Source organism: Pituophis catenifer, unplaced genomic scaffold, assembly GCF_029215685.1.
Source record: "Pituophis catenifer annectens isolate HBS135680 unplaced genomic scaffold, rPitCat1.0.hap2 SCAF_11, whole genome shotgun sequence".
NCBI classification, from domain to species: Eukaryota; Metazoa; Chordata; class Lepidosauria; order Squamata; family Colubridae; genus Pituophis; species Pituophis catenifer.
In genome coordinates, this window is record NW_027256891.1 from 24,319,300 (window position 1) to 24,343,432 (window position 24,133).

General features: G+C 47.2%; 1 protein-coding gene across 5 annotated transcripts; it reads left to right on the forward strand.

Annotated features, from left to right (window-relative positions):
* The first annotated feature begins 82 nt into the window (after positions 1–82).
* Positions 83–24,112, forward strand: LOC139322616 (A-kinase anchor protein 17B-like). 5 transcript variants are annotated; one of them, XM_070951767.1, is made up of 7 exons: positions 83–309; positions 6,464–6,567; positions 7,728–7,858; positions 9,425–10,197; positions 12,442–12,572; positions 18,294–18,534; positions 20,043–24,112. In XM_070951767.1, exons 4-7 carry the CDS (start codon positions 9,439–9,441, stop codon positions 21,681–21,683), a joined length of 2,772 nt encoding a protein of 923 aa, XP_070807868.1. In that variant the 5' UTR covers positions 83–309; positions 6,464–6,567; positions 7,728–7,858; positions 9,425–9,438; the 3' UTR covers positions 21,684–24,112. The 5 variants fall into 5 exon arrangements, with proteins under 5 accessions (XP_070807868.1, XP_070807869.1, XP_070807871.1 ...); XM_070951768.1 differs by having other exon boundaries at positions 83–199; XM_070951770.1 differs by having other exon boundaries at positions 83–194.
* Positions 24,113–24,133: the final 21 nt, after the last annotated feature.

The following is a 24,133-nucleotide window of genomic DNA, read 5'->3' on the forward strand; positions in this document are numbered from 1 at the left end:
CTGACCGAGCAGGCAGGCAGGCAGGCGGGCCGGAGACAGGAAGGGGAAGGGCGCGTTAAGCGGGCCGCCCTCCCCGGGTCCCGGTGCGCAAGAGCGCGCGCGAGCGGAGCGCACGGAAGCTTGCAACAGCAGCAGCGCCTGGGAAGCCGATCGGGGCGCAGCAGGAGCGGATCGAGGACGGGGATGCTCGCCCGGTTGGGTAACCGGCGTCCCGGGGAGGCGGTGGAGCTCTAGGCCGGCTGCTTTTCGGTTCCTCGGGGGCGTCGCCGGCTGCGGAGAGGCGGTGATGCGTCGCGCGGGGATGAGCCAGTAAAGGAGAATATTTGTAGTTCGGGGTTGAGAGGATGGCTGTGGGAGCTTGGTGCCCTTTTTTTTTTTTTTTTTTTTTTTTGGCGGACGTTTCAGGACCCAACTAGGGAACCTCATCAGGGGTGGAAGAAAGTGGGGTGTGTGGAGAGGAGGAGGAGGAGGATTGTGGGGTCCTGGGTGCTCTCTGAGCTTGGTTGCTTTTTTTTTGCAGACGTTTTAGGACCCATCTAGGTAACATCATCAGTGCTAGAAGAAAGTGGGGTGCGTGGAGAGGAGGAGGAGGAGGAGGAGGAAGATAATGACTTGGGCTCCTTCTTTGATACTCTTTGAGCTTCATTGTTTTCTTGCAGTTGTTTCATGACCCAACTAGGTAACATCATCAGTGTTAAAAGAAAGGGGCGTGTGTATGTGGAGAGGAGGAGGAGGAGGAGGAGGAGGAGGAGGATGGTGGGATCCTTGGTGGTCTCTGAGCTTGGTTGCTTTTTTGCAGACGTTTTATGACCCAACTAGGTAACATTATCAGTGTTAAAAGAAAGGGGTGTGTGTATGTGGAGAGGAGGAGGAGGAGGAGGAGGAGGAGGAGGAGGAGGAGGAGGAGGAAGATTGCCGGATTCTTGGTGCTCTCTGAGCTTGGTTGCTTTTTTGCAGACGTTTTATGACCCAACTAGGTAACATTATCAGTGTTAAAAGAAAGGGGTGTATGTATGTGGAGAGGAGGAGGGGGAGGAGGGGGAGGAGGAAGATTGCCGGATCCTTGGTGCTCTCTGAGCTTGGTGGTTTCCTTGCAGAGGTTTCATGACCCAAACCAGGTAATTTCATCAGTGCTAGTCAGCATCATCTCATCACACTGATGATATTACCTAGTTGGGCCCTGAAATGTCTGTAAGAAAACCAGCAAACTCAGAGAGCACCAAGGACCTCTCAAATGGGAAGAGCACCGGCCTTGGCTGGTGGAGATGCAGTGGGGCAATGCCAGCCTGTCCGGGTTTCGGGGAGAGGGAGACTGTCCATCCTTTTCTTCTCGGCCCAGCCTATCTGCCAAGGTCGTTGTTCGGGGGGGGAGAGAATTTGGGGTGGCTTTGCTGGAAGAGGGAAGGGGGACCCAAAGGAATCCTCCCAAGGCTCACTTGTTGCTAATCTTTCCAAGTTGGCCCAACCTGGCAGGCAGCACGTTTACAGTAGACGGGATTTATTTATTTTTTTGCTTTAATTTTTAATTTAATTTATTTATTTATTTTGCTTTAATTTATATGCCGCCCTTCTCCGGAGACTCAGGGCGGCTTGCAATGCGTTAAGCAATAGCCTTCATACTTTTTGTATATTTATACAAAGTCAGTTTATTGCCCCCACAATCTGGGTCCTCATTTCACCTACCTTTGAAAGGATGGAAGGCTGAGTCAACCTTGAGCCTGGTGAGATTTGAACTTGCAGTAATTGCAAGCAGCAGATGTTAATCTGTTAATAACAGTGCTTTAGTCCACTGTACTACAGGCTCTGGGATGGGGTGAGGGCCGGGGTCCCAGATTTATGTTGTCTTGTTGATGGATTTGATGGGATTAGGGTTCCCCCTTCTAGAACCCTGTTCTGGATTGTCCTCTACCCTGCCTTTCCCTTCTTATTCAAAGAAAAATAAGGCAGATTCCTCGGAAGTTTGCTAAATATCACCTTCCTTCCCCAAAATCTTTTTTATGCTTTTCTGCCCCAAAAAGAAATGTCCCCGATTGCAGAGAAAATGGGATTATTTTTTTAAAAGCTGGCATGCGGAGGAGAGGCAGCTGTTTGCAAAAAAGGATTGCTTAGGGTCCCGGGGATTTGGCCCCTTAGGAGACCCTCTTCCCTTGGGGGGGGTGTTTGAAAACCAGGCTCCCCTAATCCCTTCCAGCTGAGCCCTCTTCCAGATGTGCGGGATTCAGGCTCCTTCCAGCTCTGCCTGTGCCCATGGGGGAGAACCAAACCCGGCATCTGGATGGAAAGTGGTTTTTTTTTGCAAAGATTGGGATAGGGGGCAGGTCGGATTCAGAAGTCATCCTTATCCTGTAAGGGGGGGTGGAAAGAAGGTGTGTTTGGGGGGGGGGAATCATTGCTATTGGGGTTGCCAAATCGCCCCACATTTGTGCCGGAAGGAACTCCGCTTCCCCAGGGCTCAAACTGGTCCTAGATGTGTTGTCATATGTGTGTGCATGTGTGCGTGTTTTTTGGGGGGGTGACCCCCCCAAAGGTTGTCATTGATCCCCTGGGGGTCTTGGTTCCTCCAGGACAGTCCTGGAGGCTCCTTGGGGGCTGCCCTGGACCCCTTTGCCAGGGGTCAAAAGGGGGAACAGGGCTTCGGACTAGTCCTGCCTCGGCCCCGGATTCAAATCCAGCCCACCAGGAGCCAGCAAGACCCTTGGAGGAGAGATGGGGGGGGTCTTTCTTCCAGCAAGGGATGTGCTTTGCTTTGTGTGTGTGTGTGTGTGTGGAGTATCACTGGTCCCCTGGGGGGGGGTGTCTTGTTGGGGGCTGCCCTGGACCCCTTTGCCAGGGGTCAAAAAGAAGAGATGAATCCTGCCCTTCCTCCTGCCTCGGCCCTGAGTTCAAATCCAGCTCTGCCAGGGCCAGCAAGACTCCTGGGGGAGAGATGGGTGGGGGGGTCTTCCCTCCAGCAAGGGGTGAGCTTTGCTTGGAGGGAGTGGGGTGGAATATCACTGGTCCCCTGGAGATGGGGGTCTTGCTGGGGGCTTCCCTGGACCCCTTTGCTAAGGGTCAAAAGAAAGGATGAGTCCTGCCCCTCCTCCTGCCTCAGCCCCGGGTTCAAATCCAGCCCTCTCAGGGGCCAGCAAGACCCTTGGGGGAGAGATGGGGAGGGGGTCTTCCCTCCAGCAAGGGGTGAGCTTTGCTTTGGGTGGGGGGGTTAAGTATCACTGGTCCCCTGGGGATGGGGGTCTTGCTGGGGGCTTCCCTGGACCCCTTTGCTACGGGTCAAAAGAAAGGATGAGTCCTGCCCCTCCTCTTGCCTCGGCCCTGAGTTCAAATCAAACCCTGCCAGGGGCCAGCAAGACCCTTGGGGGAGAGATGGGGAGGGGGTCTTCCCTCCAGCAAGGGGTGAGCTTTCCTTTGTGGGGGGGGTTGAGTATCACTGGTCCCCTGGGGATGGGGGTCTTGCTGGGGGCTTCCCTGGACCCCTTTGCTATGGGGCCAAAAAGAAGAGATGAATCCTGCCCCTCCTCCTGCCTCGGCCCCGGGTTCAAATCCAGCCAGCAAGGGGAGGGAGGGGGTGGGTGGGGGTCTCCTTCCCTCCAGCAAGGGCGGTGGGGAGGGGTCTCCCCCATAGCCCCTGAGGCGGGAGGGGGGAGGAAGGGAGTGGATCGACTTAATCCTTCGGAGGAGGAGGAGGGTGCGGGGGGGAAAGCCTTCCCCGGGCCGGCCGGTTGTGGGGCTCCGGGGAGGCCTCAGGCCGAAGTCCGTCCGAGGGAGCGAGCGAGGGGGCCGGGCAGGGCCGCCATCTGCGGCGGGGGGCGAGAGGGGGCGCGGCGGCTCCGCCCCGGGGAGGCCGGACCAGGAAGCAGCGGCGGCGGCTCCGGGAGAGGCGGCGAGGCAGGCCCGGTAGGCCGCGGCGCGGGAGGAGAGGAGAGGCCGAGGGGCGGCGGCGGCTGGAGGTTGTGGGGCGGTCCCGAGGGGCCTCTGGGCCTCTCCGCGCTGAGGGCTCTGAGGGGAGGGACTCCAAGCCCTATTTGCCCGGCTTGACTGGGACTCCAGGTCCCATCCGCCTCGTCCCCCTCAGACTCCAGCTCCCAGCTGTTAGGTTTGCCTGGGACTCCAGGTCCCATCAGCCTGGCCTGTCTGAGACTCCAGGTTCCAGCTGCTAGGTTTACCTGGGACTCCAGGTCCCATCCCCCCAGCTTGCCTGGGACTCCAGCTCCCATTCGCCTTGTCCCCCTCAGACCCCAGCTCCCAGGTTTGCCTGGGACTCCAGCTCCCATCAGCCTGGCCTGTCTGAGACTCCAGATCCAGCTGTTAGGTTTACCTGGGACTCCAGGTCCCATCCACCCAGCTTGCCTGGGACTCCAGGTCCCATCCGCCTCGTCCCCCTCAGACTTCAGCTCCCAGCTGTTAGGTTTGCCTGGGACTCCAGGTCCAATCTGCCTGGCCTCTCTGAGGCTCCAGGTCCCATTCACCCAGCTTGCTTGGGACTCCAGCTCCCATCTGCTTCGTCCCCTTCAGACTCCAGCTCCCAGCTGTTAGGTTTGTCTGGGACTCCAGCTCCCATCAGCCTGGCCTGTCTGAGACTCCAGGTTCCAGCTGCTAGATTTACCTGGGACTCCAGCTCCCATCCGCCAGGCTTGCCTGGGACTCCAGCTCCCATTCGTCTGGCCTGTCTGAGACTCCAAGTCCCAGCTTCCAGGTTTGTCTGAGACTCCAGGTCCCATCTGCCTGGCTTGCCTGAGACTCCAGGTCCCATCCACCCAGCTTGCTTGGGACTCCAGCTTCCATCCACCTGGCCTGTCTGAGACTCCAGGTCCCAGCTGCTAGGTTTACCTGGGACTCCAGCTCTCATCTGTCTGGCTTGCCTGGGACTCCAGCTCCCATACTCCTGACTTTGCTGGGACTCCAGTTCCCATCCTTTCTGTTTGGCTCGTATTCCTGCTCCCATCCGCCTGGCTTGTCTGAGACTCCAGCTCCTATCTGCCTAGCTCCTGTAGGTGCTGAATATTTTAAAGTACTCCAGTTCCCATCTGCCTGTCACCTACAGCCATTGGGGTGAATGCAGTACGTCGGGTTGTGTCTGGGACTCCAGTTCCCATCCGCCTGTCTCACTAGGTGCTGTGCATTTGGTTCCCATCTGCCTGTCTCCTGCAGGTACTGGGGTGAATCCAGCACATATGGGATTGTCTGGGACTCCAGTTCCCATCGTCCTGTGCACTGGGAGTAGTGGGGCAACATTTGGAGAGTGAGTGCCATGCCAATTCCCACCTTCCTATCTTCCATGGACCCAGTGCCTCTAGAAGTGTCTGGAACTACAACTCCCATTTGCCTGAGCACTGGGGGTCCCAAATGCCTGGATGGGACAGGAGTCAAAGATAGGAAGTCAAGATAATCCCTCTCTAGCGTGCATGAGGATGGATGTTGTAGTCCCACATATCTGGAGGGGAGGCCTTATAGAGGGAAGCTGGGAGTTCTTTGCAAAAAGAAGGCTTGTGGGAGAAGGAGCCTGTCCTATGGAAGGGGATGATGGGTTATAAAGGCATTTCTAGCATTGCGTTGGCATGCTGCTCAGTAATATCAGACTAATATTTGATTTGATTTGATTTGATTTAATTTGAGCATTGTTTTGGGGAGGTGGAAACGTGGGATACTGCCCCTGTATGGATTGGGCTGTAGTGGTGGGGTTAAGTGTTATACAGCAAGTCCTCGATTTACGACGACAACTGAGCCCAAAATTTCTAATGTTAAGTGAGACATTTGTGAAGTGAGTTTGGCCAAATTTTACTTTCTCGCCACAGTTGTTAAGGTTGTGAATCTCTGCAGTTCTTAAGTTAGCAAACTGGTTGTTAAGTGAATCTGGCTTCCCCGTTGACTTGGCTTTTCAGATCACGTGACTCTGGGGACACAGCAACGGTCATAAGGATGAACTAGGGGCAAGCATCTGAATGTTGATCACGGGATCGTGGTTGTAACTATACAGGTTGCAACTGTGAAAAATGATCATAAGTCGCCTTTTTTAGTGACGTCATAACTTTGAACGGTCACTAAATCAACTGTTGTAAGTCGAGGACCTATCCTCGCACTTATCACTATTACCGTGATCAGGTGATCAAAATTTGAGTGTTTGGCAATCCGCACGTATTTATGACAGTTGCATAACGGTCCCTGGGTCATGGGACTACCATCTGTGACCTTCACAGCCAGCTTCATCATCATCATCATTTAACGATCCCATAATCCCTTGCGGGGTGGAGTCTGGGCAACTGAATGGAGCTAGCAGAGTGTTTAATGGCCAGATGCCCTTCCTGTCACCAGTGCGGAGTTTTGTTCAGCAGATATATTCTCTATTGTGGTTGTATAGGATTACCTGTATTTTTTAGAGTTGAGCTGGGTATCCCAGGGTTTGTACAGTGAGGATGAGCAATTTAAGGCTCTAAATTGTTCTAATTTAATAAGTTTTCTGCATTTCTAGCCCGTCAAGAACAAAAATTCAGCAATGAGAAGGTTATGGACTCCCATTTCACATGACCTGTGGAGGAAATGAACAGAAATCGAAGCAAATAAAGAGATGTTGAGGTTAGTTTGTTTCCCCTGTTCCTTCCTTCCCACCCACCCTCCCTTAAACTTTTATTTGGGTTCAGATGCGGTTTATCTACTGTGTTAATTTGGGGTTCAGGCTATTATATGGAGCAACACAGCTTTGAAAGAGATCTCATGCATTAAAAATAATACCCTAGACTTATGTAATGCTGTCTTTAAAATTAAGAATAAAAATACTATACACAAATAAACAACTATGAACTAGAAATAACTTTACCAAGTAAGGAAAAACAAAGCAAAGTGTAATTTTAGCCATTTTGCACAAAATCCAGCCCATCGTTTGTCTGGTGGGGGGAAAAAGAGCAATTGCACCAGAGTCGTTCTACGAGGGAAGCGGGGGGTTTCTAAATACGATATATAAATAAATATAGATATAAGAAGGCAAACGGGGCTTTAGCAAGGCTATTATGAAACTGAATTTAGCTAGGAGTAGCAAAGGCCCTTTAAGGCGAAGGAAATTTTCCATTTGGTTTGCTTCCTAAAATTTCTGGGGTTACGAAGAATGTACATAGTTTCGGAATATATGAAGAATATACTTTCAAAGCCCTAAGACCTCTTTATCCATTGCAACTAACCCAGAAATAAATTCAGATTAAGTTAGGTGTTTTCAAATGTTTTACTAGAGACCCGTTTTCCCCCAGAGGTGCGCTGTGTACAAGTGGCAGACCTGTTTGTCTGCCGTGTTCAAAATGGGCTGCTTTTTACTCATTTAAGACATTTAAATGCCATCCTTCACATTGCAGGGAAGTGTGTATCGCTGACTCTGGGTTTGTGTGTTATTATTTCAAGAGGATGTTTATCGGAAAGAGAGATGGTTGTGTTGTTGTCCATCGGCAGCACATTTCGTGAACGTACAGCTGTGATGGAGATGTTTTGTAAAGGATGGGCACAGGTGATGCCTTTGCCTCTGGGTGTATTTGATTGTTCAGCCTCCCTGGAGTTCTGCAATTGGGGTCTAAAAAAATCTCAGAAGAGAGCTTGGTAGAATTCGCTAGTATTCCTCTGCACAATCGCGCCGTGGCAAGGTTGCGTGGAGAACGGTTTTCCGCGGAGAACAAAGGAACATCTTAGTAACTTTTAACATTCGGTGGTCGGTTCTTAGTATACAAACCAAAATACTTCCATTTATCATGCAGAGCCTGAAGACAAGACTGGCAGACTGGCAGAGAACAGGAACATGTGTTCTAAAGAGCCAAAAATTGTCGCCAAGATCAAAAAAGTAACTGGAATTTCCACCACCTATTAATCGCTTCTCAAAAGGGCACAGGTTTGTAAAGGTTTAATTATCGCATGGGCTTGGCAGAATAGATTGTTCTAGATTAATAGGAAGATAGATTAACAGGCATTCTCAGAGCAGATATATTTAGCACTTGAACTGGTTGAAAACTGAAAAATATATTTGCATGGCTCAGAACGGTAAGACGAGAGTGGAAAAATGGCAAAAAGCATTTCAGTGCTCTACGCGATACTATTGATAAAATTGAGCTTATCGAGAAAAAGTGGGTTTTGGGGCGATTTGCAAATGAGTTAAAATGGGTTTTTTGATATTAATGATAAGCGCTTTTAATCAGTGGCAATCTGTTAAAAATTGCAATGTTTGATGTGTGCAATTTACTTAATCCTTTGAAGTAGTGTGCAATTTACAGAACATTTTTTCCCCATATGCTCTTGTTAGAATTACTAAATGGCGCAGATTTTTTTTTTTAAAAAAAGTTAATATTAACAATCTTAATTGTCCCTTATTAATTGTGAAATAATTTGAAGTGGATGAAATTTCTAAGTAAACAGAATTCTGTCTAAAGATGTGTATCTTCTTTTTATTCTACAGCTTAGAGTCTGTCAGATCAATTCCTGATTGGCATTTTTTTTTCCCTTTGATATTTTGAATGGCCTGTCTCTTCCTGAAGAACAATTCAAATGAACCTTGTTTTTAATTTCCCTTTTGGCTGAAGGTTTAGATGTATTAATTTTAAGTCCTTCTCTTATCCAATTCAGTTAAAGATCGTATTAGTTATGCTTGTTATAATACAGTAAAAACAACGTGACTGCGCTGAGTTTTAAATAAGTAGATACTGGGATATTGCAATGACAAATGTGCAAATTTAAATTGGATTAACTCCCACTGTAATGAGGCCAACTCAATAATCATTTATAAAAACCATTTAGACTCAGTGAAGTCCTTGGTGTTCTCTGAGCTTGGTTGTATCTTGTAGACTTTTCATTACCAAACTAGATAACGTCATCAGTGCTAGAGTGCTAATACTGATGATGTGACCTAACTTGGTGAGGAAGCATCTGCAAGGAAACAACCAAGCTCAGAAAGCCCCCAAGGACCTTCCCTTTCAACTCTGAGCTATAAATGTTCTTCTCCATGAGAACAATTTTTTTCAGATATACGTCTGTTTACACTTCCTTAAATCAAGGGATCCCCAATCCCTGGGCCGCAGCTCACTACCGGCTGCGGCCCATTCAGAACTGGGCTGAAGGGTCAGATGTCTCTGGAGATTCTCAGTCATCCAGGTCATGGTTCTCCCAAAGGTGCTTTTTCAAGAGGCAACTGGACTTTCTGGTTTTTCTTTGAAGACGTTTCGCTTCTCATCCAAGAAACTTCTTCAGTCCTTCCATTCCTCACTATCCTGTTAGAGCTGAAGAAGCTTCTTGGATGAGAAGCGAAACTTCTTCAAAGAAAAACCAACCAACCAGAAAGTCCAATCGCCTCTTAATAAAAGCACCTTTGGGTTTGAAGGGTAGAGAGGCCTAAAGTCACTTTTGCCAGAAGTTTAAAGAGAGTCGTTTGGCGCACGTAAGTTGCCTTTGAATTGTTTTTCCGAAGGATATTCGGACGCCATGACGGTCACCCTCGTCTGCGATCCGTCCGAAGCCACGGAGCTATGCGCGTCTCAACAGCTTTACCTGAAGCCGGTGGCGAAACTGACAATCAGCGTGGTGCTTCCGGAACACACCGGATCGACCCGGGCTTTCTCCAAGTGGGAAGTGATGGAGAAGCTGAAGAACATGATCTCGCCGGATCAGTTCACCAGCGTGAAGGTGTCGAAGAGCACCAAGGCCTTCATCCGGTTCGAAGGAGAAGCCGAAACCAAGCGTTTGGTCTCCAGCCTGAAGGAGAAGCTCCACGGCCAACTGATCAAGCTGAACGGATTTAAGGAAGACCTGCAGGTGGTCGCGACGGAAACCCCTCCCGACGGCCCGCCTGCCCAGGAATCCGAGCCCCAGGCCAAGACCCGAAAACAGCTGGAGGAGGAGCAAAGCCGGGCGGTTCCCGACTGCGTCCACCTGGAAGGCCTGCCCTGCAAGTGGTTCGCCCCCAAAGGTTCGGATAGCGAGACCCCCAGCGAGGAGGTTTTGAGGGCGGTCTTTGGAACTTTCGGGAAGATCAAGAACGTCGACATCCCCATGCTGGACCCCTACCGGGAAGAAACGGTGGGAAGAAGCAGGAATCACTTCGTTTTCCGCGGGATGAGGTCCTTCGAAGCCTTCGTCCAATATGAGGAGCCCGAATCGTTCGCCAGAGCCATGGAGGCGCTGAAGGGCATGAAGCTGATGTTCAAAGGGGACGACGGCAAAGCTCTGGCGTGTAACATCAAGGTAAGGCGGCGTGCGCGCTCGTGGGGACACGCTCTAAGCCAGGATTGCAAGAAAGAAACCCAAACCACGTACCCCAGAAATATTGATCGATTGAGTCTGGAATTTAATAAAAATATTTTTTAAAAAAATCTGATTTAAATTAAAAAAAAAATCTGATTTTTAATTTTTTTTTTTTTTAAAAAAAACATCGATTTTTATCCACCTTGTTTTCCCCCCTCCCCATAAATCCACGCCCCCCCCCCCATAAATCAGCCTTTGCAAGGACATCATCACCTTCCTCTCATGCTTTCGCATGCAGGGAGTCCTCGACTTACAACCATTCGTTTAGTGACCGTTCAAAAGTTACGTTATCAGCCGCGGCGATTCGCTTAGGAAAGCGGATCAAGAAAGTTGACAAAATGGGGCAAAACTCGCTTAGCAACAGAAATTGAGGGCTCTGTTGTCGTAAGTCAAGGACTACCTGTTCTTTGGCCGCAATTAACTTTTCTTATGAGGAGCACCAGCCATCCAGAACGTGCTTCCGAAAACAATTCTGCCACTTTCTTGAATTTTCGGGTAATCCTCAAGTTACGACTGGCCGCTTGGCGACCATTCAAAGTTACGACAGATCTCCCTGGAGGTACTTCCGATATGATGTGATACGATGCGATGTTCCGATGGTCGGAAGTTCCCCCATGGTCATGTGACTGCACTTCAACTGTGTCGCATTTATGGCTGTCACGTACTATGGCCCCATAACTACATTGTACGACTGGCCGAAAACGTGCGTTTACTCTTCAATTTTTGGGCAAAACAACGCCCGTAGCAAAGCATGGGTTCGCTTAGCGTCTTCGGCCTCCGTTTAACGCCTGCTGCAAAAATGGTCATTGGGTCGGTCGCGCGGGAAGATCTAATTGAAGACCATCCCGAGTGAACGATCTTGATGGGCGGGTCCCGTGACCGTCATAACTCGAGTGTGACTATCTGTGCTTTTATAAGGGCCAATATCGCCCTGTGTTTTCTGTATTTCGTTCTAGAGCAGGGATGTCAAACTCGATTTCATTGAGGGCCGCATCAGGCCGTTGTGTTTGACCTCAAGAGGCGGGGCCATGGTGGGCGTGGCCAGTTTGACGTCACTTGTGTGGGGCACCTGTGGTGACCAAGTGCCAAGGGAGACCCTCTCTCACTCATTATGATCTTCCTTCCTTCCTTCCTTCCTTCCTTCCTTCCTTCCTTCCTTCCTTCCTTCCTTCCTTTTCTTTTCCTTATTTTTCCTTCCTTGCTCTCTTCCCATCTTTCTTCCTCCCCCTTTATCTTTTCCTTCCTTCCTTCCTTCCTTCCTTCCTTCCTTCCTTCCTTCCTTCCTTCCTTCCTTCCTTCCTTCCTTCCTTTTCTTTTCCTTATTTTTTCTTCCTTGCTCTCTTCCCATCTTTCCTCCTCCTCCATTATCTTTTCCTTCCTTCCTTCCTTCCTTTTCTTTTCCTTATTTTTCCTTCCTTGCTCTCTTCCCATCTTTCTTCCTCCTTTATCTTTTCCTTCCTTCCTTCCTTCCTTCCTTCCTTCCTTCCTTCCTTCCTTCCTTCCTTCCTTTTCTTTTCCTTATTTTTTCTTCCTTGCTCTCTTCCCATCTTTCCTCCTCCTCCTTTATCTTTTCCTTCCTTCCTTCCTTCCTTCCTTCCTTCCTTCCTTCCTTCCTTCCTTCCTTCCTTCCTTCCCTCCTTCCCATTTTTCCTCCTTTTTTAGCTTTCCCGTTCTCCTTTCCTATTCCTTCTTGCATGCTCAAATGCAAAAGGGAAAACATTTCTGCTTTTGTTTTGTTTTCAGTTTGTTTTGCTAGCCCGCGTGGAGCCCCCCCAGGTCTGTTTTCGCTGGCAGGGGAACCGTGGGCTGAACCTTTGCTATTTCCAGACCGGCCCTGCAGGTCAGATCTAAGCACCCCGCGGCAGTGGTGAAATCTTCTGCGCATCCGCAGAACCTTCTGTGCATGCACAGATGGTTAAAAAATGGGACGTAATGATGTCCTGGTGGGTGGGCGGAGCCTCCCGCCGCCGGTGCTACCAGTTCGGCGGTGCTACCAGTTCGGCGGGGATTTCACGGCTGCCTTGAGTTTGATACCCCTGTTGTAGAGTGTAACTCTTTTGCCTACAAATAATAAGCAATTCTTTAAAAAAGATATATATATAAAGATATATATATATAAAAATAATTGGGACGGAAAGCAGGTCTGAATTAGCCATGCGCTTTGTTGTTGCTGTTTTGAAACAGGTGACATCCGACGCCACTAATCATTTCAGTGAGAATGCTATAAAACAGAGAACCCTAGAAAGATTAACCCTCCAAGGCCTAGAGCGAGAGAGAAAGAGAGAGGAGAACAGAGGCAGAAAAGGGACGGAAAGGTGAGGATCTTAAACCACTGGCTTTCATTAAATCGAATCATTCACGTTAACCGTTCTTTGTGGGGAGGGGAAACACACGCGTGAGTGTGTGGAATTGGACAGAAGCGAGCAAGTTACAGGTTAAAAAGACCAAATCACATTGGGCCTCCCTGTATTTCAAATTGTGGACCAAGAGCATTGACATATTTTGGGGGGCGGGGCGTCGTGGTCTTTTTAGACTGAGGACATGCAGGTAGTCCTTGACTTATAACGATTCGTTTAGTGACGAAATTCCGATGACCCAGAAAAATGTGAGTCATCCCCAGTCCTCGCATGCATTTACAATGAGGGTGGCAGCCAGGGGTGAAATGCTACCGGTTTGGGCCGGTTCGCCCGGACCGGTAGTAAAATATGCTACTGGTTCCCCGAACCGGTAGTTTAAAAAAATGCTTTAAAAAAGTTTTTAAAAAAAGTTCTGATGATCGCGCGGCAAAGCTGATCGTTGGAACCTTTTTTTTTTTTTTTTACTTTTTTAAAGCATTTTTTTATTAACGGTTCGGGCGAATAAGTAGTAAAAAAAATGCTTTAAAAATAAAAATGGCCACGCCCACCCAGTCACATGACCCCCACCCAAGCCACGCCCACAGAACCAGTAGGGGAAAATTTTGCATTTCACGACTGGTTGCAGCTTCCCAGGGATCACATGATGACCATTTGTTACTTCCCCAGCTGGCTTCTGTCCAGCAAAGTCAACAGGGGAGGGGGGGAACCTGCTTTGCTTAACGACATCATGATTCACTTAACAACGGGTTGTTAACATGAGATGTGGCTCATTCAACAGCCATCTTGCTGAGCGACAGAAATTCTGGCCCCTAAATATGATCCTGAGTCGAGGGCTGCCTGTACATCTACGTTGTCCTATTTTTCCATAATTTATTTTGGGTCACCTTAGCAAAGAGACAGTGGATCAATTCCATCACTTTGGTTCAAAACAGGCTGCTCATTCCTGGAAATCTTACTCACTTACAAGAGATGCTTTACTCGCCTCCTGAGATTTCAGCAAATGTTTTCCCCGCGATCCCACCTATATTATTTATCGTGAGAGTTTGCACTCTCACTACTAAATAGATCAAAGTTGAGTGAAGGCGTCACCTTGTACACACTGCATTATAATAATGATTGTACTTTTAACTTCCTATGAAGTTCTGGCAAATCTTGCAACCAAACATAACCTTAGACAAAACAAGGGTAAATTCAGCTGGACAACTACTTCTGTTCAGTATGGTTGGGTTGAGCACATAAAGCCGTGGTTTATGTCTGAATAATGTCTGAATAAACAGATTCCAAAGTCTGAAATAATTTGAGAGCTAGTTTGCAAATAGGTTGCAATCAAACATCATAGGTATAATTGCTGATGATTTCACTTGCAGTTCACTTTCTCACTTGCTACTGTTCTCTTAAGGCAGAAATACATCTAGCCTGAAATAAAATAATAATAATAATAATAATAATAATAATAATAACCCTAAATAATAATAATAATAACCCTAAAAGTGATGTTGACCGATTATATTTACCAAGAGCAGAGGGTGGTCGAGGACTCCTACAAGTAAAGCAGACTGTGGAAGAAGAAAAATGCAGCTTGAATGGTTACATCCAGAAAAGTGAAGAACCAATGATTAAGGAAGTAAATAAAGGAGGCCTTTTAAAGACAACTAAAACAAAAGCAGAATATAAGAAAGAAGTAATTGAGCAGCGAGCTGAAAATTGGAAACACAAAGCTCTGCATGGCCAATACTTGAAAAGTATTGAAGGCAAAGCTGACTTGGAACTGGTTAAGATCAGGAGTACTGAAAAAAGACACAAAAAACAGAAAGCTTTATTTTGGCAGCTCAAGAACAAGCCCTAGCCACAAACTGTATGAAGGCAAAAATTCAACATGTTACCACCAACAGCAAATGCCGCCTCTGCAATGAAAAAGAAGAGACAGTTGACCACCTGATCAGTGGGTGCAGCAAAATTTCACAAACTGACTACCTACAACGCCATGACCGTGTTGCTAAAATCATTCACTGGAAATTGTGCCAGAAGTTTGGATTTGAGTACAGCAAAAACCACTGGGAACATCAGGTTGAGAAAGTTTTAGAGAATGAGAAACTCAAGATCTTGTGGGACTTTAGGATTCAGACTGACAGGCACTTGATCCACAACACACCTGACATAATAGTTGAAAAGAAAAAAGTATGGTTCATTGACATTGCAATACCTGGTGATGCACGGATTGAAGATAAGCAGCAAGAAAAAATCACAAAGTACTGGGACTTACAAATTGAAGTTGAGCGACTGTGGAAAAAGAAATCGTGTGTTGTCCTGATTGTAATTGGAGCCCTCGGAGCAATACCCAAAGGGCTACCCCGCTATTTAGAAATTCTAAATTTGCCAGACTTGAACATTTTGACTCTACAAAAAACCACCTTACTCGGAACAGCTTACATCCTCCGACGATACCTTAACAGTTCCTAGGTCCTTGGTTAGGACTCGAGCTGCTGAGCTATTAACCAGCCTCAAAGGCTGTGAATCTCACTAAAGATTAACCAATAAATAATAATAATAATAATAATAATAATAATAATAATAATAATAATAATAATAAATTATTATTATTATTATTATTATTATTATTATTATTATTATTATTATTATTATTATTATTATTATTATTATTTTGGAAAAGATCACAATGAAGTTCAAGATCCTTGAAGCCTTAGTAAGACCACACCTAGAATACAGCATCCAGTTTTGGTCACCACACTATAAAAAAAGATGTTTTACAACAACAACACATTTGTTGTAAAATTAATAAAAATTTAATATATATATTAAAAAAAAGATGTTGAAACACTAGAAAGAGTGTAGAGAAGAGCAAGCAAGATGACTAGGGAGGATAATACATAGGATGAACGGTTGCAGGAACTGGGCATGGCTAGTCTAGTGAAGAGAAGGACCAGGGGAGACAGGATAGCAGTGTCCCAATATTTGAGGGGATGCCACAGAGAGAAGGGGATCAAGCTATTTTCCAAGGCACTTGAAGGCCAGACAAGAAACAATGGATGGAAACTGATGAAGGAGAGATTCTATCTGGAAATAAGGAGGAATTTTCTGACTGTGAGAACCATCAACCCATGGAACAGAAGTTGCCTTCAGAAGTTGTGGAAGCTTCATCACTGGAAGCTTTCAAGAAGAGACTGGACGGCCATTTGTCAGAAATGGTGTAGGGTCTCCTTCTTGGGCAGGGGGTTGGACTAGATGACCTCCAAGGTCCCTTCCAAGTCTTGTTAATCGTGTTAAAATCCAGGGTGGACTGTTTAACATCTTCTTGTAAGTTTATAGTACTGTTGTTTTCTCAGTCTGCTTTGCTTCTCCCAGTGGGTTCTGCAGACATAAGTACACCTGAGCTCTGTTAGATTTTTTTTTTTCTCTCTCTTTTAATTCTGCAGGGAGGGTTCCACCCGGTCCTTTGGGTTTGGAACAAAAGTTGTTATGCTACAGACCAAAATAGCTTTGCGACTCTCTGGGCGAATGCAGCACTTACAGGGTTTTCTGTTCCCATCCTTCCCAACCATTCAGCCATTGTATATAAAATGCTGGCCTTTTATTCCTAGGGCGCTGAACGATATCGTGCGATTGCTTAGCGTTTCGTGCTTCGTACAAAATTATAACAGATTTAAATAGAGTCTCCCAAACTTGGGGGGGGAGGGGGGATTTTTTCTTTTGTTAAATTTATCTGCCGCTTGTGTCCGTCCCCCGTCCCTTGTCCCCCGTCCCCCCTTTTAAGCATCTTAACAATAATTCAAAGGAACAGAACAGAAATAAAACAATAAATAGGAAAAAGCAACCCCACGAGACTATGGCAAAAAGTTGTAACGTCGGGAGTGACTCATTCAGGGGTGGGCTTCAAAAATTTTAGGGAGGGGTTCTCTGCCCTGTTGCTGGGTGGGCGTGGTCACGGTGGGCGTGGCCTAGTTGGCCGCCTGCACCACAGTGGGTGGGTCATTTTTGCCCTCTCTGGGCTCCAGAGGCTTTTCTTGAGCTTCCAGGAGGGCGAAAATGGCCTCCCCAGGCTCCGGGGGCCCTTTTCCAGCTTTCCCGAACTTCTGGTAGGCCTGTTTTTCGCCCTCCCCAAGCCTTCGCACACCCCCTTAACTTACCTGCATTCAAAATGGGCTGCGTGGGGACTCCTGGGAGGGGTGGAGCGGGGTGGGCGGGGCCAGCCAGGAGTGGGATTTGGGGGTTCTCCGACCTGCACAGAATCTTAGCTCAAGGTTCTCCCGAACCCCTGCGAACCTGGACCCCTGGACTCATTTAAAAACTGCCTTACTTAGCCACGGACATGCTGTTTTCTCAAGTCTTACCGGATGACCCAATTAAGGGACCGTCACGAGTTACAACTGTGGTCATAAGTCAAGGACGATCTGTATTAGTCTGCTGTATCACTTGATCCGCAAGGAAGCCAGGGAGGCTCAGAACAGACGGTCTCCTTGGAGAAGAGGTGCTTGGAGGGCCAGAATAATTCGACCCTCTTTCATGCCGTAGATGTAGAAGGAACCGCTTAAAAGAGACAACAGATCTAGGAATCACACTCGGAGTCAGCCAGTAATTTCTTTTGAACACAACAAATTTTTTTTTCTATCGGAAAAAATTGACTTATTCTCCTCCTCTTAGACCCTACTGCCTTGGGACTGAGTTTTATTTTTCACTTTAATGTTTCCCCTGAAAAACACGATAAGCAACCTCAGGGCCTCTACTGTAGACAGTTTCCAAGGGCGTCTCTCGGATTCTTCGGCGTCTGTTCACGCCAGCCAAGGCTTATGGGAGTTGGGACAGCAAGCAGTGGTGTTCCCAATTTCTGCTCTTAAAAAGTTCATCTGTTTTTACAAGGCCAGTTGCCCTTAAAGAGAGGCAGTCATCCTGGAGACAAGAAGTTAGATTAGAGGTAGTTAAGATAACAGAAAAAGGAACAGCGTGACCTCTGAGGGGGAGAGGTAGAATTATATGTATGCTGATTTTTTTTTTTTTTAAAGAATCCCACACAGGAGGTAAATTTCAAATGCCCTTGGAAAGGATTAAAGCTTTAATTGGGAGTGTCAGCCTGGCCTTGATGTACAGCTGCTAATAATCTGAATATTGTAGGAGTGTCAGATCGCTCTATGGAGCAGCTCACATTTCTCTCCAGCTTATTTTATATCTCCGTGGAAATCTGCAAGGCGGTTTTGTACGTTGGTAGCAATTAGATTTCACAATGGGGCTCGGTTTTTTTTTTAACTCTTTAACCACCTGCAACGCTTGTGCAGATAGAATAGAATAGAATAAAATTCTTTATTGGCCAAGTGTGATTGGAGACACAAGGAAATTTGTCTTTGGTTGCATATGCTCTTAGTGTACATAAAAAGACGAGATACATTCGTCAAGAATCATAAGGTACAACACTTGACGATAATCATAGGGAAACAGTCAATATAAATCTTAAGGATACCAGCAACAAGGTTACAGTCATGCAGTCATAAGTGGGAGGAGATGGGTGATAGGAAGGATGAGTAGATTAATAGTAGTGCAGACTTAGTGAATAGTTTGACAGTGTTGAGAGAATTATTTGTTTAGCAGAATGGTGGTGTTCGGGAAAAAACTGTTCTTGTGTCTAGTTCTGATGGGTATATTCCTCTAAACGGTTCCGTTATCGCCTAGAAAAAGACGGGAAGACGAGGACAAGAAAGGCGGAGAAGGACGGAGGAGGTCTAAGATTAAGAGGCGAGAAAAAAGGCGCATCGACCGAGAGGAGAAACGCCCCAGGAAGCATATGAAAGCAACAGCTGCAGAAGGACTGAACTCCCCAAAGCTGCCTGAATGGGAGGAGAGAAAATACCTCTTAGCTCAGAGAAGGGTGGAGTCAATCAGGCTCCTCACAGTGCTGCTAAGCCAAATAAAAGTAAGAATATTTGTAAACGTATATATTCCAAAGGGGTCAGTTCTTTTCTGGCAGGGGAGATCAGCGGGTTCATTTTAAGCGATTGAGCCCTCAAGATGCTCCCAGCTGTTCCTTAAAATGCTTTCATTGTTTTATAGTCTTAGAACTGTAAGCCGCCCAGGGTCACAGGATTGAATTGGGTGGCTATAAAAATCAAATCACATCACATCAGATCAAATTAAATCGATCGATCTAAGAAGGCGGTGGCCTAGAGGTTGGAGCTCTCGCCTCACAATCAGTAGGCTGTGAGTTTGATCCTAGGTAGAGGCAGATATTTCTTTCTCTGGGCACGATGAGAATATATCTGCTGAATGAAACTCCGCATTGGCGATAAGAAAGGCATCCGGCCAGTAAACACAGCTCCATTCAGTTGCCCAGACTCCACCTTTAAAAGAACATTAAAAGGGGTCATTAAAAGAAGATGAAATCAGTCAATCTAAGAATGTGAAGGTGTCTAAGAATGAGACAGCGTATTGTATCTTTCCCATTTGGTGAAGGAATAAGAGCTGTATTAGGACATTATCTAAATTCTATTAAAACTCTCTTGTCTATAACCTTTAGCTGGGTGCAAAACCAGGAATCCCATGGAACTGAAATTTGGCAAATTTTACAAAACGTTTTATGACATCAACCTTATCGTAGTCAGTGGTGAAATCTGAACCGGTTTGCCACCGGTTTGCTGCCTGTGCATGCGTGCTGTGTACCAAACACATGCTGCGCGCGCACACATTCACAGTACGCACCAAAAGGAGGCTTGGGAAGGTAAGAACAGTGAGGGTGGGGGGTGATCAGTTGTGTCACGCGATTTAGATTCACTAGAAAGCAGGATTTCCTGCTTTCTAGCGATTTTAAATTGTGCGGCACAGCTGATCATTGGAAATACCGATTCGGAGGAACTGGTAGCTTTTTTTTTTTTTTACTACCAGTTCGCCCAAATCGGTAGTTTTTATCATTATCAGTTCGCCTGAACCGGTGCGAACCGGTAGCATTTCACCACTGATCGTAGTGCATTTTATGACCACAATAAGAATATCGTAAAGCGTTCCTTGTGGTCACCTCCCAATATTTGATTGTGATCTATGCTTCAACAGGGGCTACTTTCAAGGCAGATACACCTCTGAGCATCTCCTGGAATTTTTTAAAAAGAACTTACCAAGTACATTAGAAGCTCTGCCATTATCGAAGGCATAAGGGGATATTCCTGAAACGGTGATCGAACGAGTCTCGGGTTGCCTAGTTTAAAATAATATAATTTCCCCCCATTTCATTGGGTTGAGAATGGGGGGAAATTGATCCCGTTCCTCCTAGTGCCCAGTGATGGTTGCAGATGAGAAGATGTAGATGGTTCTCCATCTAATCCAGGTGGATGAAGCCCAAATTGCATGTGAGCTCTTCCTTGTTAGACTGTGTTAGAATTATCTTTGCTTTGTTGTGCAGTAATTCCGTTTGTCTTTCTGTTTCTCCTCAAGAATTTTGTGCTGTCCTCTGGGCAAACAGAGGCCCATCTCCCGGAGCCTCAACCCGAAGAGGAGATGATTTCCTCCACCCCTCCCGTAGAGGACACGCACAAGGAGGAGACAGATGTGCCTGACCTTGAACTTCCAGAAGCAGAGGATGTGACTCAACCTGTCTGTCCTTCTGCCTTGCTGGAAAATGTCACGATCCAAGAAGAGAAAGAAGAACAATTCCTGGCTGAAGACTCGCCGCCCTCCCCTCCTTCTTTTAGGAGAGCTCTTTCGAACGAACCCGCTGCTAGGGCCGTCACCAGCCACTTAACGGAGAACGTTGCCCACCCCTTTCACGCCGGGGGCTTGCTGCAAGTGACGGTCACTCAGGACTGCCAAGCGATCGAGTCGTCCCCTGACAGGTGGGATTACCTGAGATCCCACTTGGGGTCCTTCGTAGATGCTCCCGACGTAGCCAAGGCGAAGAAGCAAAAGGTTTATGAAACGGAGGAATTCATACATTATTTACTGAACTACTACCAAACGCCCCGATACGCACGAATCTGTCCCAGCGCGCAAAGCCCATCAGATACATCTTGGTGGAACAGGGTAGTGTCCTGTTCCGGAGACGGCTTCCGGGTCAAACTGAAGAATAGAGACGAAGAAGACTGTTGGACGGAAGAGAGTTTAGGATCGGATCTTCCTGAAAACGAGCCTCGAGAGGATGACGAGGGTGACCCCTGGGAAATAATCGACGGACGGTCCGAGCCTGCAGAAGACCAGGCGTGCCCTCAAGAGTTCAGCGAAAGTTACCAGGGAGAATGGGACAATTCCCTGGAGGAGGAGGAGGACAGTGTCGGCTCCCCGCCGGACATCTTGCATAGCCCCATCCCAGGAGGACGCAACAATATCGCTCGCCCAAAAACATCCCAAGAACAAACCACCGAAATGACAGCCTTGTCGTCTCCCACTATGTATAAACTGAAAGACCTGCTGGAAGAGATCAGCAGCGATTCGGAATATTTCAGCGAGGCACTTAGCGAACCCCGGAACCCGTCGGAACAAAGAAACGGCAGCTACCAAGGCAGCTGCAAGACGTGGCCTCTCCACCATCACCAGCAGAAGGCCAAAGAACTCTTCATACGTGTCCAGAACGTGGGCTACGAGGGCCACGACGGGAGACGGGGCGCCCGTAGCTTCTGCTCCGGTGCAGAATGCTGCGACTCCCCTGCAGTGAAGCCCGAGACAAGGTTCAAAAGATCCGGTGGCAAACTCTGGTACGAAGAGCCGAAAATCCAATGGCTGTCCAGCGAAGAGGAGAGAGACCTCAGCAGGAAGAAGAAGAAGAAGAGGAAAAGGTTCTCCGACAGCTCCTTCCCGGACGAGGAGGCTCAGTTCCTCGAAACCAACCACCGCGGAGAGTTGGAAGCCTTCAGCGAGATCCAGAGAAAATGTAGCAAGCTCATCCATCACAAAGTGAAATGTAAGACTCTCCGGGCCTTGGATGGGACCGTCGGAATAAAAGACCTCATCCATTTTAGTGCCTCTCCACCGCAGGAGGAAGCTCAACGGGGGACAACGGGTAAGTGGAACGTGGACGTCGGCGAGAGAAGGCACAAAGCCGAAGATCGGCAGAGACTTTCCAGGCGCCTGGTGGAAAGGTGATAATAGAGGGGCAGCTCAGGGATGGAGTAGAAACGGCGGGAGGGTGTGGACGGAGGAACATGGCCTCCAAAGAACTCGGTAGATAAAGCAAGTCAACGTTTTAACGGCGCCTCTAGACGGGGGGCCGAGCAACTCCTGAAAACAAGAAGACCCCCTCAACTCTTTTGAGTTCCTTGCCTTTCTCCCCTGCTTAGCAGGGTCCTTTCCTATTGAAGAAGCAGCTGGAAAAACGGTTCGCCGGTGGGTGTTATTTCCTGTCGAAATAATCCAGCTCAGCTCATGTCTGGACTCCTCTGTCTTTGGCGTAAACCTTGTGGATGGGGCGGGGTGGTGGTGGAGAGGATGCTAGTTTGGTTGATTCCGACGGGATAGCGGGAGCCTTGGAAACGATTCGAGCAGAAGTTAAGTCATTTTATACAACTCCTCTAAAAGGGCTTCTCTGCAGAGTCTGAACTTTTGATAACATTACCTTGGGGGCTGGTTGCAGTGTGTGTGTTTGTTTGTTTGTTTGTTTGTTTGTTTGTTTACCTTTGGGTGTGCTGGGTCTCCTCTGCATGCTGGAAAAGGAAGAGCAGCATGGGCGAGACAACTCTTCGCTTCATCAAAATAGGTGGCAGGGTGTCCATTTACCGGATTTGAGGTCTGTACAACCCCCCTCCCCCGCTTTTTTTTTTTTGTTTGTTTTTGAACGACCATACAATTCGGGAAGTCGTGTGTGGGTCACCCAACCGTTCCAAGAAATCTTGATTTCAAGTCCCGTCTGTCCGTCCCCCCCATTCAAAGGCCGAGCGTCTCCCCAATATTGTCAGAAAGAGAAACCGGGCAGGAGAGAGAGAAAATACCAATATTTGTAATAAGGCAGAGAAGGAAGAGGTTTTATAATTTAACCACACACACACACACAAAAGAGAAGAGATGAGAAAAGCTTTATCCAGGATTGCACATTGGTGAAATTCTGTCTGATCTCTGCCAATTTCCAGATCCCCCCCACTTTGGAAAAACTGGGTAGCCAAGATAACCCCGTGTTTCCAACTTGCTGCTTTTCTCACTTTATTCTGACCAAAAAACAAAGCTTTGTGTTGATTCATCCATTTTCCTGATCTAAGAAAAAAAAAAAAAACCTCTTTAATCTCACGGAGTTTAAAATGACCTTCAGAATTGCAGGGCTCCACCAACTCTTCCCTGCATATTACTGATCTAAATAATCCCTTGAAACTGCCATGAGATCCTGGATGGCAGAAGGAACGTTGATAGGATGAAGGTACGGGCCCTTTCCCACGTACTGGACTAACGACATTTTTGGAGGAAAGGGTTTAAATTGGCAGAAAGTGGGAAAGCATTAAATCTAACTAGTGTTTTCCAGCTTGCAGCTTTCGTCCATTTAATCCCCTTCGGCTCCCTCTCTGAAAACCTTTGTGTGTTTTTTAAAAAAAAACAACAACACACCAAGAGCTTAACTTGCAAATCTTCTTCGTTGCCATCCACTTTGATCCTGATTTAACGTACTGTGCCCAGAAAGTTAGGGTTTTGCACCTGAGATAAGTAAGAGCTCGCATTCAAGCTCCAGGGAAGTCCTCCTCAGGCCTCCTCCGGTGTGGATCTTCCCTTCCTTTGTTGGGTGTGTTGCCGATTTAGTGACTTTGCAAGAACCCCACGGTGGGTTTCAGTCGGGTTTCTTCGTAGGAAGACCCCAAAGACTGAACGTAGGTTTTTCACGGAGACCTTCTTGGCATCCCGTTGAACAAAAGTTGGTTTGAACAGTAAAACGGAGTTATTGAAAGCTTCTTTGTTGATGTTTGGGAATCCCATTAGCAAGACAAAAGCCTCCAAACACAGAACTGGTGAAAAATACCCCACTAGACTAAAGGGACCCCCCTCTTCCATGGCCGTCGCCAAATTTGGTGATTTGACAGTTCTCTGAGGGTGCCTACCAAACGGTCTCACCCTGGACCGCAGGATCGTAATTTCTTAAGAAAAGAAATTCCATGCAGAGGGGAAAAAAAACAAGACCTTTTGATTCCAGTTTCCGCTTCACTTTAAACGTGATTTATTTATTCCATGTCATAGTACTTTTTCGTGATATGACTTAGCTAGCAATACGTTTGTTATAAACTTTGGCTCCGATAAAAGTAGTGACGAAACAAAAGTAAGCAGGGATTTTTCTGTGCTTGAGGCTGTTTTTTTTTCCCCCCCACGTGTCCTGCTGGTCATCGGTGGTGGTTTCTTTCGGCTTTTGAAAGTCCCAACTTTAAAACTCTCTAAAGCTAATCTTTTCTTCTTTACTCTGGTGCGGGGAAAGAAATGCGTTTCCTGAGCGGGTGAGTGAAAAGTATTTTTCTCTATAAAGAACTTTTTTGTACTTGCATTGTTTCTTAGCCCTCTGGATCCAATGGAAAGTTAGCTGTGAATAAAATTTGTTTTATAGGAAACATCCTTCTGGGGACTATGGC